Source organism: Gopherus evgoodei, chromosome 9, assembly GCF_007399415.2.
Source record: "Gopherus evgoodei ecotype Sinaloan lineage chromosome 9, rGopEvg1_v1.p, whole genome shotgun sequence".
Taxonomy (NCBI): Eukaryota; Metazoa; Chordata; order Testudines; family Testudinidae; genus Gopherus; species Gopherus evgoodei.
This window is the reverse complement of record NC_044330.1, coordinates 68381882-68397944: the sequence shown is the minus strand read 5'-3', so window position 1 is coordinate 68397944 and position 16063 is coordinate 68381882. Positions and strand designations below refer to the sequence as shown.

General features: G+C 49.0%; 1 protein-coding gene across 1 annotated transcript in view; it reads right to left on the bottom strand.

The window, feature by feature from the left end:
- The window catches only part of GABRA3 (gamma-aminobutyric acid type A receptor alpha3 subunit), a 137015-nt gene that overhangs the window by 35137 nt on the left and 85815 nt on the right, over positions 1-16063 (bottom strand). Inside the window, exon 5 of the mRNA XM_030575756.1 lies at positions 10651-10871. Coding sequence (XP_030431616.1) covers positions 10651-10871 — 221 coding nt within the window. The remainder of the gene's footprint in view (positions 1-10650; positions 10872-16063) is intronic.

Below are 16063 nucleotides of genomic sequence, written 5' to 3'. Positions count from 1 at the left end.
ATGAGATTTCTGCCATCTAAGACATGTCCTTGCAACAGTTCAGCTGCACACAAACCGAGCAGGAAAATAGGTCTCTTCTGATTTTGGATCCAACATGGAAGCTTAATTGTAGAGACAAATTTGGCTCTTGGGACTCAGATCTCAGGCTTAATGTTCCAGCTTTTGGTCCCTCTCTGTTAATAACAACTCTGGAATCTGTGACAACTTTAGCAAGGGCAGAATTCAGGCTGTGTCTATGCTGAGCTTTCTCCAACTTCCTTGCAGTTCCACCACCAATGGCAGCCACAACAGTTTACCAGTTTTGTGTCAATGTACACATGCAGTCCCCTTGAAGACAAGGGAGCTGCACATATTTCACTAAGGAGATAAACTGGTCCCCAAAACCTTTATTGCTTGAAGATGGTGCCCGAAAACAAAAGAGCCCAGCTTGCCTTTCAGGTACCCAGTTGAGTTTGCAGGGCTGGCAATGAAAGAAAACATCTTTTCCCTTGTTTACCTGAGCACATACAATTTGGAAACCACAGAAAAAATATATGTGTAAACCCCACAATGCCTTTTTTGAGTCGCTTTGCAGAGCAGAAGGGCTCTTTAAGGGCTAGGTTCTCAAAGTGTTGCGCTCTATGCACAGAATTAGGCATGTGACATTTTCATACATTTTAAGGCCAGGAGGAGGAATCATTATGATCATCTAGGCTGACCTGAATAAAACAGCCCACAGATTTCACCCTGATGTTCCTGCATCCAGCCCATTGCTTCTGGTTGAGCTATTTTCATATCCTGTGCAGATCCACATACGCTCGTTAGTCAGTCTGGGCTCCAGAGCTACATTTGGACTGTGGGATGCTGAATGTGGCTTTTGTGAACTACATGTGCCTGAGACTTGCTCTACAAACTGCCACTGGTGTCAGATAAGACGGCAGAGGGAGCACTGCATAACAGGACTAAAGCCCCTGTGTTCTACTGCTGTTCCTCCAAGCAGGTAGGAAAGTAGGGAATAGTAACACTGATCACTATAACCAGCGGTGAAAGTAATTTACAGGACTTACCGGTACTGCCAGAGTCTTGAGGGGGCGTGGCCTCATCCAGAAGAGGCATGGCCTCAACCAGAAGAGGCGGGGCTTCTCAAGATTTAAAGGCCCTGGGACACCGGCTGTGGATGGGAGCCCCAGGACCTTTAAAACAGGCCGGGGCTCCCAGCTGCAGAGGTGGCTGGGAGCTCCTGGGGCTCAGGGGCAGATTAAAGGGCCTGGGGCTCCGGCCACCGCGGAACTCCGGGCCCTCTAAATCCCTACCGCCGCTCCGGCTGCCGGAGCTGTGGGGGGGATTTAAAGGGCTTGGGGCTCCCCGCAGCTCCGGGCCTCTTGAATCCCCACGTGAGCCCGACTGGCTGGCTGGGGCTGCGATTTAAAGGGCTTTGGGCTCCTCGCAGCAGTGGGAGCTCTGCGCTCTTTAAATCCCGGCCCCAGCCCAGCCGCTGGAGCTGCGGACAGGATTCAAAGGGCTCTGGGCTCCCCGCAACCATGGGAGCTCCGAGCCCTTTAAATCCCGGCCCTAGCCCAGGTGCTGAACTGTGGGCAGGATTTAAAGGGCTCTGGGCCCCTTCTGCGGGAGCTGGTGCAGTCCGACATGGCGTACTGGCTTACTTTCACCTCTGACTATAACTCAGCAGCCAGAAGGAGGGGAACAGAGAGAGGAGATATTTGTGCTGGAGCCGGGAAGGCCATAAAATAATCCAGGTGCGATGCCTGGACACCATGTTCTGATTTCAGCTTTGTGACGCTGCGTGAGAAGGTTGCGTGGTGATGCTATGATATCTCTGGATACTGAGCTACAGTTGGTTTGTGCAGTTCAGTGATGAAGGGGCCTCTCTCCAGGAGCTATAAATACGGTCACACGTTGCTGGATGCATGTGTCAGAATTGTTGTTCCAGCAGAGTGGCTACAGATGAATGCAAACTCTTGGCGAAGAGAAGTTTGGTTTCCTAACAGTATAAATAGCAGTGGAAATGCCTCCAATTGCTTATTTTAGCATTTGACGCCTCTAGGGGGCTGGATTAGGATAGACCTGCTGCAAGCTTAGGGAGAAGGCAGTATCTCGTGTGTCCAGTTGCATAGTGCCATACAGAGCAAGACTGTACAAGCAGAGGGAGAACAGAGCAACACCTTCCCAAGGGAGCTCAGAGAGGTACAATCAGTTCCCAGGATCCCCACTGCATAGGTCTGGGGATGTGTGCATGCAACACTATGCTGCCCCATCCCCTCTAGTGTGACTAGGCTGGGCCAGTTCTGAGGGATGAGGGGGAATCAGGGCATGGATCTGCCCCTTCACTACTCCTTTTAGAAAGCTGCACACACCTGGGGGTCATGGAAAGAGCCGTCTCTGCACCCCTAAGGGGCAGGATGCATGAGGGGAGGGGAGGCTCCTTACACTGGCCCTAATTCTGAGCACCCCTTCAAAGGCACTGTCACAAATCCAGTCTGGCCCACAGCAGGTATTTCCTTTGGGGCCATGTAGAAGAAGTCATGTTAGATACATATGGGACAAAAAGCCATGCTGCATTTCTGGAAAGGGGGCAAACCGCGAGGTAGTAGGCTTGAAATGGGCACTTTCCAACACAGAGCACTGGCCCTTTCTTTGTTACTAGAGCTGTGCGGGAAACGGATTTGCTATTTCACAGGAAATTCTGCGATATCGGCCTTTTCGTGTATTATGAAATAGAACCCAAAAAATTCTCAAAATTCCCTTGGAAGTAAAATTCCATTTCTTTGTTTGCTGTTGGTTGATTGCAATGCTTTATTTTGAGAAAATCAAAACATTTCAATCCAATTTCAACCGTTATTAATCATGTTATATTATACAAATTGGAAACAATAAGTCATTTTGAAATGAAAAATCAAATTGTTCTGTTTCAGAAGAGACACTGCCCCTAAGAAGTGCAGAGGCTGCTCTTTCACCCTTATCAGAGTGCTCTGTTCTAATTAGTTTTTACGGATGAAATTTCATCAAAACTGACATTTCAATTTCAATGAAATGGCATTGTAAGTTGGAAAATTTCCAACCCACTGTGTTTGTTACCCTGTTCTTTCTAAACTTTTCGACCACACCATCCAGGGCCATCTCTTACAAAGCCTCCAACTTCAGCGTGACCCACTGCAGCCAATACTTCAAGCAATGCTGCTTTCATAAAGAGTTGGAATGACTTTGCAGTGACCATCTCAGCTGGGTGGGGAAAGTTTGAATTACAACAAAGCTACTGGCGCCATTTGATATTTTACCTAATGAAAAGCCCTGATCTCGGCTATGGGATGCTTTTGGTATCCAGGGGCATGCAGTCTCTCGGGAGTAAATCCTGAGAGATGGTGAACCACTGCAGGGATTGCAGGGATGAAGCATCTCTCAGGATGTGGGGTCCCTGCTTTGGGCGAGATCTGTTGGATCATTCATTGTGGTGGCTTGTTGCTCTTTTCTCTTATATCCTTGTAATAAACTATTTGAGGCCAACTATTTTTCAATATATGGGATCTGATGACCCTTGGGCTTAATTTTTATGAACTTTCATTCCACTTCCATGTAGATGCTCTACACATCTATAACTCCTTATCAGCATTTTCAGATTCCCTTCATCTCTGTGTTCCATGTTGTCTCGTGACGCCTCAAGCCGGGTGCAAGCTTAACCTTTAATTAATGCAGAAAAATCCAGAAATGATTTGGGGGGAGGGGTCCTATTACTCATTCTCTTAGGTATTGTCTTTGTGGTGATTTATCTTTGGGGTCTGATCATACTGCCCTGTCTCCCAGGCATGTAGAGACAAAAGACGGTTACTCACCTTTGTAACTGTTGTTCTTCGAGATGTGTTGCTCATATCCATTCCAGTTAGGTGTGTGCGCCGCGCGTGCACATTCGTCGGAAAACTTTTACCCTAGCAACTCAGTGGGCCGGCAGGTCGCCTCCTAGAGTGGCGCCATCATGGCGCTTGATATATACCCCTGCCGGCCCACCCGCTCCTCAGTTCCTTCTTGCCGGCTACTCCGACAGTGGGGAAGGAGGGCGGGTGTGAAATGGATATGAGCAACACATCTCGAAGAACAACAGTTACAAAGGTGAGTAACCGTCTTTTCTTCTTCGAGTGATTGCTCATATCCATTCCAGTTAGGTGAATCCCAAGCCTTACGTAGGCGGTGGGGTCGGAGTGAAATGTGGCAGAATGAAAACTGCTGAGCCAGAGGCTACAGCATCTCTTGACCGTTGAACCAGGGCATACTGCGAAGCAAAGGTATGGACCGAGGACCAATGGAGCTGCGCGACAGATCTCGTGGGAAAGAACACGAGCCAGCAAGGCGGCAGATGAAGCCTGAGCCCTGGTAGAATGCACGGTGATGTGGCTTGGGGAAATATGAGCCAAATCTTAACAAGTGCGGACGTCCGCCATCACCCAAGGTGAGATCCTCTGAGAGGAAAACAAGCAAGCCCTCCCTTTGGCCCGCTACCGTGACAGAGCTGGGGCACCTTATGAAATGGTTCTGTCAGCGCAATATAAATGCGAGCACTCCACAGATGTTCAAGGAGTGCAATGGTTGTGCCCATTGCGTTGAGCTGTGGGTAACATGAAAGGCCGAAACCACCTTAGGGAGGAAAGCCGGGTGCGGTCATAACTGCACCTTGTCTTTGTGAAACCTAGTGTACGGCGGAACCACCGTAAGAGCTCTGAGCTCGGAGACCCGTCTGGCCGATGTAACAGCTACGAGGAAAGATGTCGTCCAAGACAGGTATAGCAGAGGGCCAGTCGTGAACGGCTCGACTGGGGGAGACATAAGTCTGGTTAAAACTAGGTTGAGGTCCCAGGTTGGGGCTGGACGGTGCACCCGAGGGTGCAAGCGCTCCAAGCCCTTGAGGGACCTCGAACCCATAGAGCGTGAGAACACGGAACGTCCACCTTAGCCTGGCTGGAAGGTAGAGATGGCTGCTGAGTGTATCCTCAGCGATGATACCGCCAGGTCCTGCCGCTGAAGGCCAGAGACAGGCCAAATAGAGGGGATTGAGACCTCAGCATGAGCAAGATCGAGCATATTGCAGCTGTAGAAGAAATGCTTCCACCTGGCCCGGTACGTTGACCAGGTGGAAGGCTTCCTGTCACCCCGGCTCAGTTACGCAGCAGCCACACCGTGAGGCGAAGAGGCTGCAGGTCCGAGTGACGAAGCCTGTCATTGCCCTGAGTGATGAGGTCTGGGTGGGGTGGCAGGGTAATTGGGTCTGTTATTGACAGGCCGAGCAACGTGGTATATCAGTGCTGCCTGGACCACTCTGGAGTGATCATGATGATGCGCGCTCTGCCCCTGCGGAGTTTGAGCAGGACCTAATGAACCAGAGGGAACAGTGGGAAGGCATAATGGAGTTGGCCTTTCCCCGGCACCAGGAATGCGTCCAAGATCAATCCCGAGGAGAGACCTCGGAAGGAGCAGAACATCTGGCATTTTCTGCTCTCGCGGTGAGCGAACAGGTCTATGTGAGGAAACATCTCCACTTCTGGAAAGCAGAACGCCTCATATGGGGCAGAGTGATCACTCGTAAGACAGGAAAGACCTGCTGAGTCAAAGCGCCAAGACGTTCCGAACGCCTGGGAGAAAGGACGTCACCAGCTCCATCGAGTGGGCCATGCAAAAGTCCCGGAAATGGATGGCCTCCTGACAAAAGGGGGGAGTACCATGTCCCTCCCTGGATATTCATGAAGCACATGGCCATTGTGTTGGCTGTAAACACCGAGATACAATGGCCTCGCAGCTGCCGCTGGAACCCCTGGCACACCAGGCGGACTACTCTCATTTTTGGGGCATTGATGTGGAATGCCAGCTCCTGAGAAGACCAAAGGCCTTAAGCTCGGAGTGAGCACTCGAGCAGAGAGATGACGCGTCCGTCGTCAGGGGCAGTGAGGGCTGGGGCGGATGAAACCGCATCCCTGCCCACACCAGGGAGGGAGTTAGCCACCACTCTAGAGAGTCTAAGGTGCTCGAGGGAACGGTGACTACCATGACCATCGGCTCCCTGTCCGGGTGGTACGCCGAGGTGAGCCGGACTTGGAGAGGACGGAGGCGGAGCTTGGCGTGTTTGGTTACAAACTTGCGGGCAACCATGGACCTAGGAGACTGAGACAAGTACGAGCCGAGGTCGTTGGGAAAGCCTGCAGACCTCAGATGACTGTTGCCATCGCCTAAAACCGCAGTTGTGATAAGCAGGCTCCGGCTAGGTAGGAGACCAGGATAGCCCCTAGGAAGTCCAACCTCTGCGTGGGAACCAGAGTGGATTGCTCTATAGTAATCATCAGGCCTTGACCCGTGAATAAGACCGTGACGATGCCCACGCGCTGAGTGGTTTGTGTCTCAGAGTCTCCTCGGATAAGCGAATCGTCCAGATACGGAAAAACGCATATCCGACATCAGCGAAGGTAGGCGGCGACTATGGTCGTAAACCAGAAGTACTGACAGTTGGCTAGAAAGCGGAGGTATCTCCTGTGCGGAGGGAAGATGGCGTTGTGAAAGTACGCGTCCTTCATATCCAGGGCGGCATAGTAGCCCCCAGGAGGCAAGGATGGAATAATGGTTCCCAGGGATACCGTGCGGAACTTCAACCTTATCCTAAACCGGCTGAGTCCGTGCAGGACTAGGAAGGTCTGAGACCTGCGTTCGAGTGGGGGACTAGGGCATAACGGGAGTAAAACCCCTTGCCCCTTTCGTCCGCTGAAGGGGGACAGGGCTGGAACAAATTAGAGGTGGTACCTATGCTCCACCGTGCGCAGGACCCAGCAATCTGAAATTAACTGGGGCCACGCCAGGAGAAAGCGGGATTGGGATCCCGGCCTGTGACTGGTACACCGCCCTCAGGCGCACCTTGGAAGGTTCGCCTTTGGTCCCAGTGGTAATTGCGAGGGACCTTGACCTTGGCTCTTTAGGGGTCCTGACGTTAGTCTGCGACCACCTTGGCCTCGCCGTTTGCCAAAGTCCTGTCTCTGGCTAGGCACAGAGTATGGCGGCTGGGGACAGAAAAGGCCTGCGTTTGGTCGCTGGCATATGCATGCTGAGAGAGCGCATTAGGACCCTATTGTCCATCAGACTTCGCAGCCTGGGGCTGTCTTTGCCGCGAAGAGGCCTGTACCAACAAAGGGTAAATCCTGAATGGCATACTGCTGCTCTGGCCGGAGGTTTGAAACCTGAAGCCATGAGATGCACCTCATGGCGGCACCAAAGGCCAGAGTCCTGGCTGCAGAGTCTGCTGCATCCAAAGAGGCCTGGAGGTACGCTCTGGGTACCTTTTTCCCCCCCGTCCTCCAAGACGGCAGCGAACTCTTGGTGGGAGTTTTGAGGGAGAAACTCCATAAACTAAACTACCTTCACCCAGGTGCTACAATTATTGCAGCTAAGCAAGGCTTGTTGCTTTGCTACCCAGAGCTGCAGGGCCTCTGCAGAGTACACCTGGCGGCCAAGCAGGTTCATTCGCCAAGGCCTCTTTCAGTTTCGGGGCTGGCGCCCGCTGGCCATCATATCAGAATCGCGGTCCTGAGCATAAGATCTGCGCATGTGGGACGACACGGATGCGTGTCCGGATGACCATGGAGGTACTAAAAGAAGGCACAGGCAGAGTCTCTGACTCTATCGGACCTTGCCCAACTTGGCACCGGGGACCAGCACCAGGAGGCGTACCAGTACCTGGAACGAGATACAGACCCGCAACCAGAACGGTGCCGGGAGGTCGACCGAGATCTCGAGGCTCGGGGAGAGGCTACAGGAGTCAAGGTACCTGTCGCAGTGCCGGGAGTCGGAACGGTGCCGATAGCGGGTCGGCGAACAGGATACCGACCGGTGCAGCGAGTGCGACCAGTACCGATGAGGAAAACAGCACCGGGACTATAAGTGGTGTCGGGCGTGCCGACAGGACCTGGAGTGTCTGTGGGACCGTGATCATGAAAGGTGCCGCTCTGCTGTGCTGACAGAGGACGGTCACATGAAGAGACTGTATTACCCGCACCGGCGGTGCCGGGGTCAGGCAGCATCGACTCTGTCATGGCAATGAGATCCCTCGCTGCTGGTAATGTCTCCGGCGTGGAGGGAACAGCAGGCTCAACCACAGTGCATACTGGGGAGCTGTCAGGCACCGGATTCGACGGCCCTCGTGGGACCGGGATCGACGGTACCGAGGTCGTCAGAGCTTCGGTAGGTGTCGGTGCTGGGCGATCCGAGTTAGATGAGCTGTCTGGCTGCGGTACCGTCGGCACGGAAGCAGCAGGAGCAATAAGCTCAACCACGGCGCGTGCCGGGGAGCCGTCAGGCACCGGATTCGACGGCCCTTGTGGGACTGGAATCGACGGTGCCGACGCTGTCGGTGCCTCCGAGGTGTCGGTGCCGGGCAATCCGACTTAGACGAGCTCTCTGGCTGCGGTGCCGTTGGCATGGAAGCAGCAGGAGCAGTAGCTCAACCACGGCGCGTGCCGGGGAGCCGTCAGGCACCAGATTCTACGGCCCTTGTGGGACCGGGATCGACGGTGCCGACGTCGTCGGTGCCTCAGCAGGTGTTGGTGCCGGGCGATCCGACTTAGACGAGCTCTCTGGCTGCGGTGCAGTTGGCACGGAAGCAGCAGGAGCAGTAGCTCAACCACGGCGCGTGCCGGGGAGCTGTCAGGCACTGGATTCAATGGCCCTGGGGGACTGGAATCGACGGTGCCGATGTCGTCGGTGCCTCTGCAGGTGCCGGTGCCGGGCGATCCGACTTAGACGAGCTCTCTGGCTGCGATGCAGGTGGCACGGAAGCAGCAGGAGCAGGGGGCTCAACCACGGCGCGTGCCGGGGAGCCGTCAGGCACCAGCAGAAATCGTAGGCTTTCTCGACCTCAGAGGAAGGGAGCGGTGCCGAGTCGACTTCGGTGCCGGCGACGGCCGGTGCCGAAAGGCCGTGGCAGTACCGGCGGGGTCCGGTGCCGAGGAGGCGCTTCTGCCAGCCGCTTGATCATCGCTCGGCGCCCAAGGTGGAGGGGTGAGTGAAAGTCCCGCTCCTTTTTGTTCTTGGCTTAAAAGCCTTGCAAATGGGGCACTTAGCTGTCAAGTGTGATTCCCTGAGGCACTTCAAACAGGAGTCGTGTGGATCTCCCTTCGGCATCGGCTTCTGGCAGGCCTAGCCCATTTTAAAACCCGGTGAGCCGTGCATGGGCTCTGGCATCAGGTTCATGGAAGGGGCTACTTCCTGAACCCCGCTAACAATTACTAAACTAACTATGTTAGCAAAGAAAAACGTATAACTATACAAATATATATATAAAAGGATTATAACTGCATAACTATATACGAGAACTACGAGTAGCTAGGGAAGTGGAGGTCAGCTAAGACGCGCTCCACTGTTCCAACGACCGACACGGGTGGTAAGAAGGAACTGAGGAGCGGGTGGGCCGGCAGGGGTATATATCAAGCGCCATGATGGCGCCACTCTAGGGGGCGACCTGCCGGCCCACTGAGTTGCTAGGGTAAAAGTTTTCCGACGAATGTGCACGCGCGGCGCACACACCTAACTGGAATGGATATGAGCAATCACTCGAAGAAGAACAAATGCATTCAAGATAATGAGGCACTGAGATACTTATGATAATGAAGGCCAGATAAATACCTTCTGACCTTCAAGTCTATGAGTCTGTGAGATTGATCCTTCTCTTAGGCCACGTCTACACTACAGCATAAAATTGAAATTATTAAAACCGGTTTTATAAAACTGGTTTTATAAAATCAATTTTACGCGTCCACACTAGGGCACATTAATTCGGTGGTGTGCATCCATGGTCCTAGGCTTCCATCGATTTCTGGAGCGGTGCACTCTGGGTAGCTCAGTAAAAGAATGAGACCAATAACTTCGATTTCCGTCCACATTAACCCTAAATCGATATAGTAATATCGATTTTAGGGTTACTCCTCTCGTTGGGGAGGAGTACAGAAATCGATTTTAAGAGCCTTTAAAATCGATTTAAAGTGCCTTGTAGTGTGGACGGGTACAGCGTTAAATCGATTTAATGCTGTTTAAATCGATTTAACGCAGTAGTGTGGACCAGGCCTTACGTGCATTCATTTAAAACCAGTGTAACTCCACTGAGTACAATGGAATCACTCCTGGTTTAAAGTCAGTGCAGTATAGTGTAAATGCGACTTCCATCCTGATGAAGCAGCACTTTATACTCACTTTTCACAGATTTAAATGAGTCCACAGTGGTGTGAGGCAGTGGAGCATCAAGCCCAGTATTTTCACCTTTTTTTTAATCAGGGACACCCTGTCATTTAGCCTCTGTGCCCCAGTTTCCTCACTGGAAACAGGAGCATATTGATCCTGAGAGACCTACATCCCAGGACCACAGTGAGGATTAATGAATGTTTGAAACGTACTACCGAAATGTTAAGCATTGTTTGCCAGTTATAGGCATCATAGCTTGTTGACACTATGCAGATTAATCTGCAGCTCAACTGTCAAGAGATTAAATTCATTTTGGTCCTTAAAAAGTGGGAAGCTTGCACAGCCATGGACATAGCATGCCATAGGATCACCTCAGCCTAGAGCCTCGCCAGGGCCTGGAGTTTTCACAGAACCATGGCCTCAGGTTCTGTTCATGCCCAGGAGAGGCACACCTACCTCATGGTGTACAGAAGGGTGCCATTGTCCACCAGGCGCAGCAGTTTGTTAGGTGTGGTCATGTTGTGGGCTACCGATTTCTTGCCATTGTGAAAGAAGGTGTCAGGAGTCCAGATCTTACTGGCCAGCAGGTTGTTAAGGGGAAGGACCTTCATGGGGCCATCAAACTTAAGCCGCTCATCTCTCCAGGACTGCCGGAAAAAGACATCAATGGTGTATTCCTAGGGGGAGAGAGGAGAGCAAATCGGACTTGATTTTATCTAGTTCTTCATTGCAAACCACCCCATAACTCCAGAGAATGAAAAACGCTCCCTTCATTGAGTGCAATGGGGTTTTGGGAGCACTGCACTCATGACTGTGGACCAGAGTGGCATTTCAATCGTTGGAGTGGGGACAAGAGGTATTTAGCAGGGCGGCATTCTCCAGGGTTGATAAGACCCTAAGGTAAGCTGGAATTGCTACCCCTGGTATAATGACTTTACATGAATACCATATAGTACTCATCTATATCTTTCATCTCAAAGTGCCTTATACACTGTACATATGCCATTGGTATTGTGAAAGTAGAATGAATTGTATTGTGAAAATAGAAAGGATTAAAGAAATGCTGTCTGTACCTTTAAGCAAAACTGTTGGAATGCTGCAATCCAGGTGTCAGGAATACAGACATTAACATAGAACAATTGCACCGTTTAAGGGCAATTGGTGAAGTATTAGCCTTAGATCGATAAGAGTTAGTAAGGAAGTAGGATATGCATGCTGTGCCCCAGGTGAATTTTACTGTTTTGCTTTCTTTGTCCCTTTGTCTAATTCCCGCTCTTTTATCTGTATAAATAAGACTGTTTGGGTCTTGCATGGCCACTCACATTATCTGGGTGTTATTGGTGGAGCGCTGCGCTAATAAAACAGAGTGGTCTGACAAATTGTGAGTCCTGATTCTAACTTTGACAGTATCATACACCAACCAATGAAATGCAGCCACCCCTAGGGTGGCACTGCTCAGCCATTCTGTATCAGCAACATTGCACAGCAGTTTCAGGATAACAGGAAGCAGAGGATGCAACTGACACCACAGGCAGATCCTAATGATTTTAACTCATGTGCTTAAATATGGATTCAGATACCTAATTTTATGCAACCATGATTGAAACATCAGGACAATACTCTAAGTCACTTTCAGTTCTAAATTGTTGTGCAGTGCTGCCAAGCATCATCAAACAGCTACCACTTTTCACCCCAGAAGTGGCTGCATTTCAGTGATGTGTGCAACGATTCCCACATATGAAAGGTCAGGACTCAGGGATCCTGCAGGTATGCCATTAGCACTGAATTAATAATATAGAAATCAACGTTATTCACTGGGACAACAGAAATGAACTTTCCCAAGAATGAGAAACCCAGAAATGCAGCAGATATATTTAAACCTGGATAAAATTAGAATTAGGATAGGGCACATGGGGCCAAAATAATCTCGGTGTAACCCTTTTTGAAACCAGTGGGGTTACACTAAGGCTGAATTTGACCCCTTAGAGGCTTGGGCTCAGGTCTTCAGCTGAAGTAAATCGATTAGAGCTGAGTGAAATTTGTCACACACTTTTTTCATTGAAAAATTCAGATTCGGTGACACCAAAATGTTTCATGAATTCATGTAGGTATCGCCAATTTTTTCATTTGCAGAAAAACATTCTGAAAAAACCAAAATGTTTCATTTTGACATTTTCAAAATGCAACTTTCAATTTTTTTTAGTTTAAAATGACTTTTCATCCTTTAATTTTTAAAATAAAATTCAAAAACATTTTAAAATGGTGGAAGCAAAACATTTCATTCACACAAAAACAATTTTTTTTCAGCTTTTCACTTCACTCATAATTTTTGGTCCAACCTGAAATGATTTTTTTCCTGACTTTTTTAAATTGCCAACAAACTGAAAAATCTGTTATTTGTCCAGCTCTAAAACTGATGTTATTCCATTACAATCAATGGAATGATGTGGATCTACTACAGCTGTGGGTCTATGCCTTCATTTTTTTCTTATGCTGAATCAAACAGAACTCTGACACATGACATCTTTGTCCAGATGCTGCTGATCACAAGGTATAAATACCTAGCATCAAATTCTGCCCTGCTGTATGAAGCACGCAATCCAAGCTAAACAAACAGGAACAGAAAAGTGTGCCAGGCTGGGGGCATTTGTTCCCATGATTTCTCCTCTCTGAAATTCCCTGTACATTTAAACCCGTAGTTTGACCATGGTCCCTTTGGGAGTCTGTAAACAACCATCTTTAACAGAGAGTGCAGCAATCTCTCTCCAAGGCCTCCTGAATGATTCTTTGGCAGTGTGGGGACAAGAGGTCCAGCAACAAGTGCAGTGAAACAAAGCCCTCTGCTCCTTGCCGTGTCAGGAGAGACAGAGTCCTTATCAGAGGGAGAAGAGAAATCTAGTTCAGGACCTTCACTCTGATGAACAATTTCCAAACTACACCACAGAGAACACAAACTCAGCTCCTCCTTCTGTACTAAAAGTCTAATCCTCAGAAGAAGAGAAACGATGGCCAGGGTCTCTTTCCTCTGGCCCCTAGTGTTCTTCCCATGTGAGTGCAGACCCCCAGCTCAGATTCACCTCCTCCCAGTGCCTGCATCTACACACCATTCCAGGTGAACCAAGAATTGTAAGTCACATTCTTCTCCATCCAGAGCTGTGACTAAAATCCATGTCAGAGAACCACAGAAACAGGGCTCAAGTTCTTCTCCTCTGCAGAGTCTCATCTTTGTCCGAGTTAACAAGCTGAGGGACAGCTGGAATACTCAATATCTGACATTAGTGTGGACTTTATCAGCCAATGCTTTTCATGTTGAATAGCTCATGAGGTTGGAGTCTCCGTGCCCCCACACGTCAGACAGAAGCAGACAACACTCCTCTGTAGTTAGTAATCAGCTGCTCTCCACTCTCAACAGCAAACATTATTTGCCTCACCTCCCAGGTCCCTCATCATCATTATAATCTGTCTGAATCTGGATGCACAAGGCAGACTTTCAATCGCAGATAATGATGGCTATGGTATGCACAAGGGCTGGATCATCAGACAGATGCCAATGTGGAAGGAGTAACTTCCTCACTTTTCTATCTAAGATAGGAAAACAATCTTGAGAAAGGTGCAAGTTCATCCTCCGTTCCCTGTGTGGTTCTCTCTTGAGCACCCATTTCTGTGTGCTCAGCACCAGAACTGCATTCAGTAGCACATCTGCTATGCATGGGCAAAATCTATGGAACTAAAGCATGCAAGGGGAGAGAAAATTTATTATTCTTTAACTGTCTTTCTAATTTTAAATTCATTTTGTCAAATCACACAGTGGAGAATAGTTTCCTCTTTTCAATACCTCATATTTCTTCTTCACAGTTCATTATCCATGCTCCCTTAATCAAATATGCTCCACCTTGGAAGTAATTATCAGATACTCCCTAAGGGCTGGGATTGCTGAATATATTATTGGTCTTTGCTGCGGTGTGAAAGAGAACAAGATGGATAGAGAGAACTCAGATGAGATTAATACTCTCAGCTAGAGTGACATTAACTTAACTTTTAACCCTGCCGGGAGTGGTCCTTCCAAAGCAAGACAAACTCCTCTGATGGGGGGAGGCATCAAAATGAAATTCAGAGATTTAATTCTCCTCTAATCCTCTGATCATCAGTGCTAATAGTCTGTGGGGGGGCCCGCTGGTAGAGCGGCAGGAGATATGTCTGTGGCTGAATGAACATGGAGAATGAAATCCTCTAGGGTCCAAAGGTTTGGAGGAAGGTTGTTTTAGGACACTGATCCTGCCCAAGCCTGTTTGGATTCAATTCTTGGCCCCCTGCTAGGGAGACCCTTCAAGCCAAACTGAGCATCCAGCAGCATGGGGAAATCCAAGACGAAATGACACTCAGAGATGAGGCACACACCAAAGTGTCGGTCCCCACTAATGATGCCAGCATGTAATTTAAAAATAAACACAAACTACCAAATCCTCTTTTTGTGCAATACAAGCTGCAAGAAATGCTTTTGAGAAAGCTCACTATTAATTATGCTCCACAGTTCTGTTTTAATTAGAAGACAAACTGTTGAGGGAATACAAACCTAGATTCAGTCCTCAGGCCTTTTCACTAATAATTTTCCTTAAACATATCAGAATATGCCAGTCAGTTCACTCGTTTTCTCTGTCTCTCTTACCCTGTATATTTGTCTCAGGCACTTAGAGCAGTTTGGTGAAGGAAAGGGGACGATCCGCTCCACTTACATAGGGTCAGAATCTGACACTCTTACCAAGGAACTTACTCCATGAGTAGTCACACGGAAGAAAGAGGAGCTGGTTATGAAGAAAGAGGCTACTCAAGATGAGTATATATTTGAGAATATATTATTGCCCTTATATAAATTGATGGTACACCCACATCTCGAATACTGTGTACAGATGTGGTCTCCTCATCTCAAAAAAGATACACTGGCACTAGAAAATGTTCAGAAAAGGGCAACTAAAATGATTAGGGGTTTGGAGAGAGTCCCATATGAGGAAAGATTAAAGAGGCTAGGACTTTTCAGCTTGGAAAAGACGAGACTAAGGGGGGATATGATAAAGGTATATAAAATCATGAGTGATGTGGAGAAAGTGGATACGGAAAGGTTATTTACTAATTCCCATAATACAAGAACTAGGGGTCCCCAAATGAAATTAATAGGCAGCAGGTTTAAAACAAATAAAAGGAAGTTCTTCTTCACGCAGCGCACAGTCAACTTGTGGAACTCCTTACCTGAGGAGGTTGTGAAGGCTAGGACTATAACAGCGTTTAAAAGGGAACTGGATAAATTCATGGAGGATAAGTCCATAAATGGCTATTAGCCAGGATGGGTAAGGAATGGTGTCCCTAGCATCTGTTTGTCAGAGGATGGAGATGGATGGCAGGAGAGAGTTCACTTGATCATTGCCTGTTAGGTTCACTCCCTCTGGGGCACCTGGCATTGGCCAGTGTTGGCAGACAGGATACTGGGCTAGATGGACCTTTAGTCTGACCCGGTACGGCCGTTCTTATGTTCTATGTAGTAAGGGAGGCAGAATCATGCTGTAGGAAGCTCTTGCTCTTTTGATGATACCCCCCAAATTGCTTCCCTTTGCACTCACTGAAAAAACCCACAAAACACCCTCACTTCATCAGGCAGGAAAAAAAGCATTAAAAGACAAGATTCATGCTTCTCTAAATCAAAAGAACGAGCAGATGTCTGAAGTCATGCAGCCTTTTTTTGATGGGAAGCGGCACATGTCCCAGCAATTGGAGATACAATAAGGTGTCATTGGACTGCATTAGAAAATACTTTTGGTTTCCATGGACTTCCTTCTGGTGGGTAAACATGTCTTTCCTCCTGTCTCCCTTCCATTCA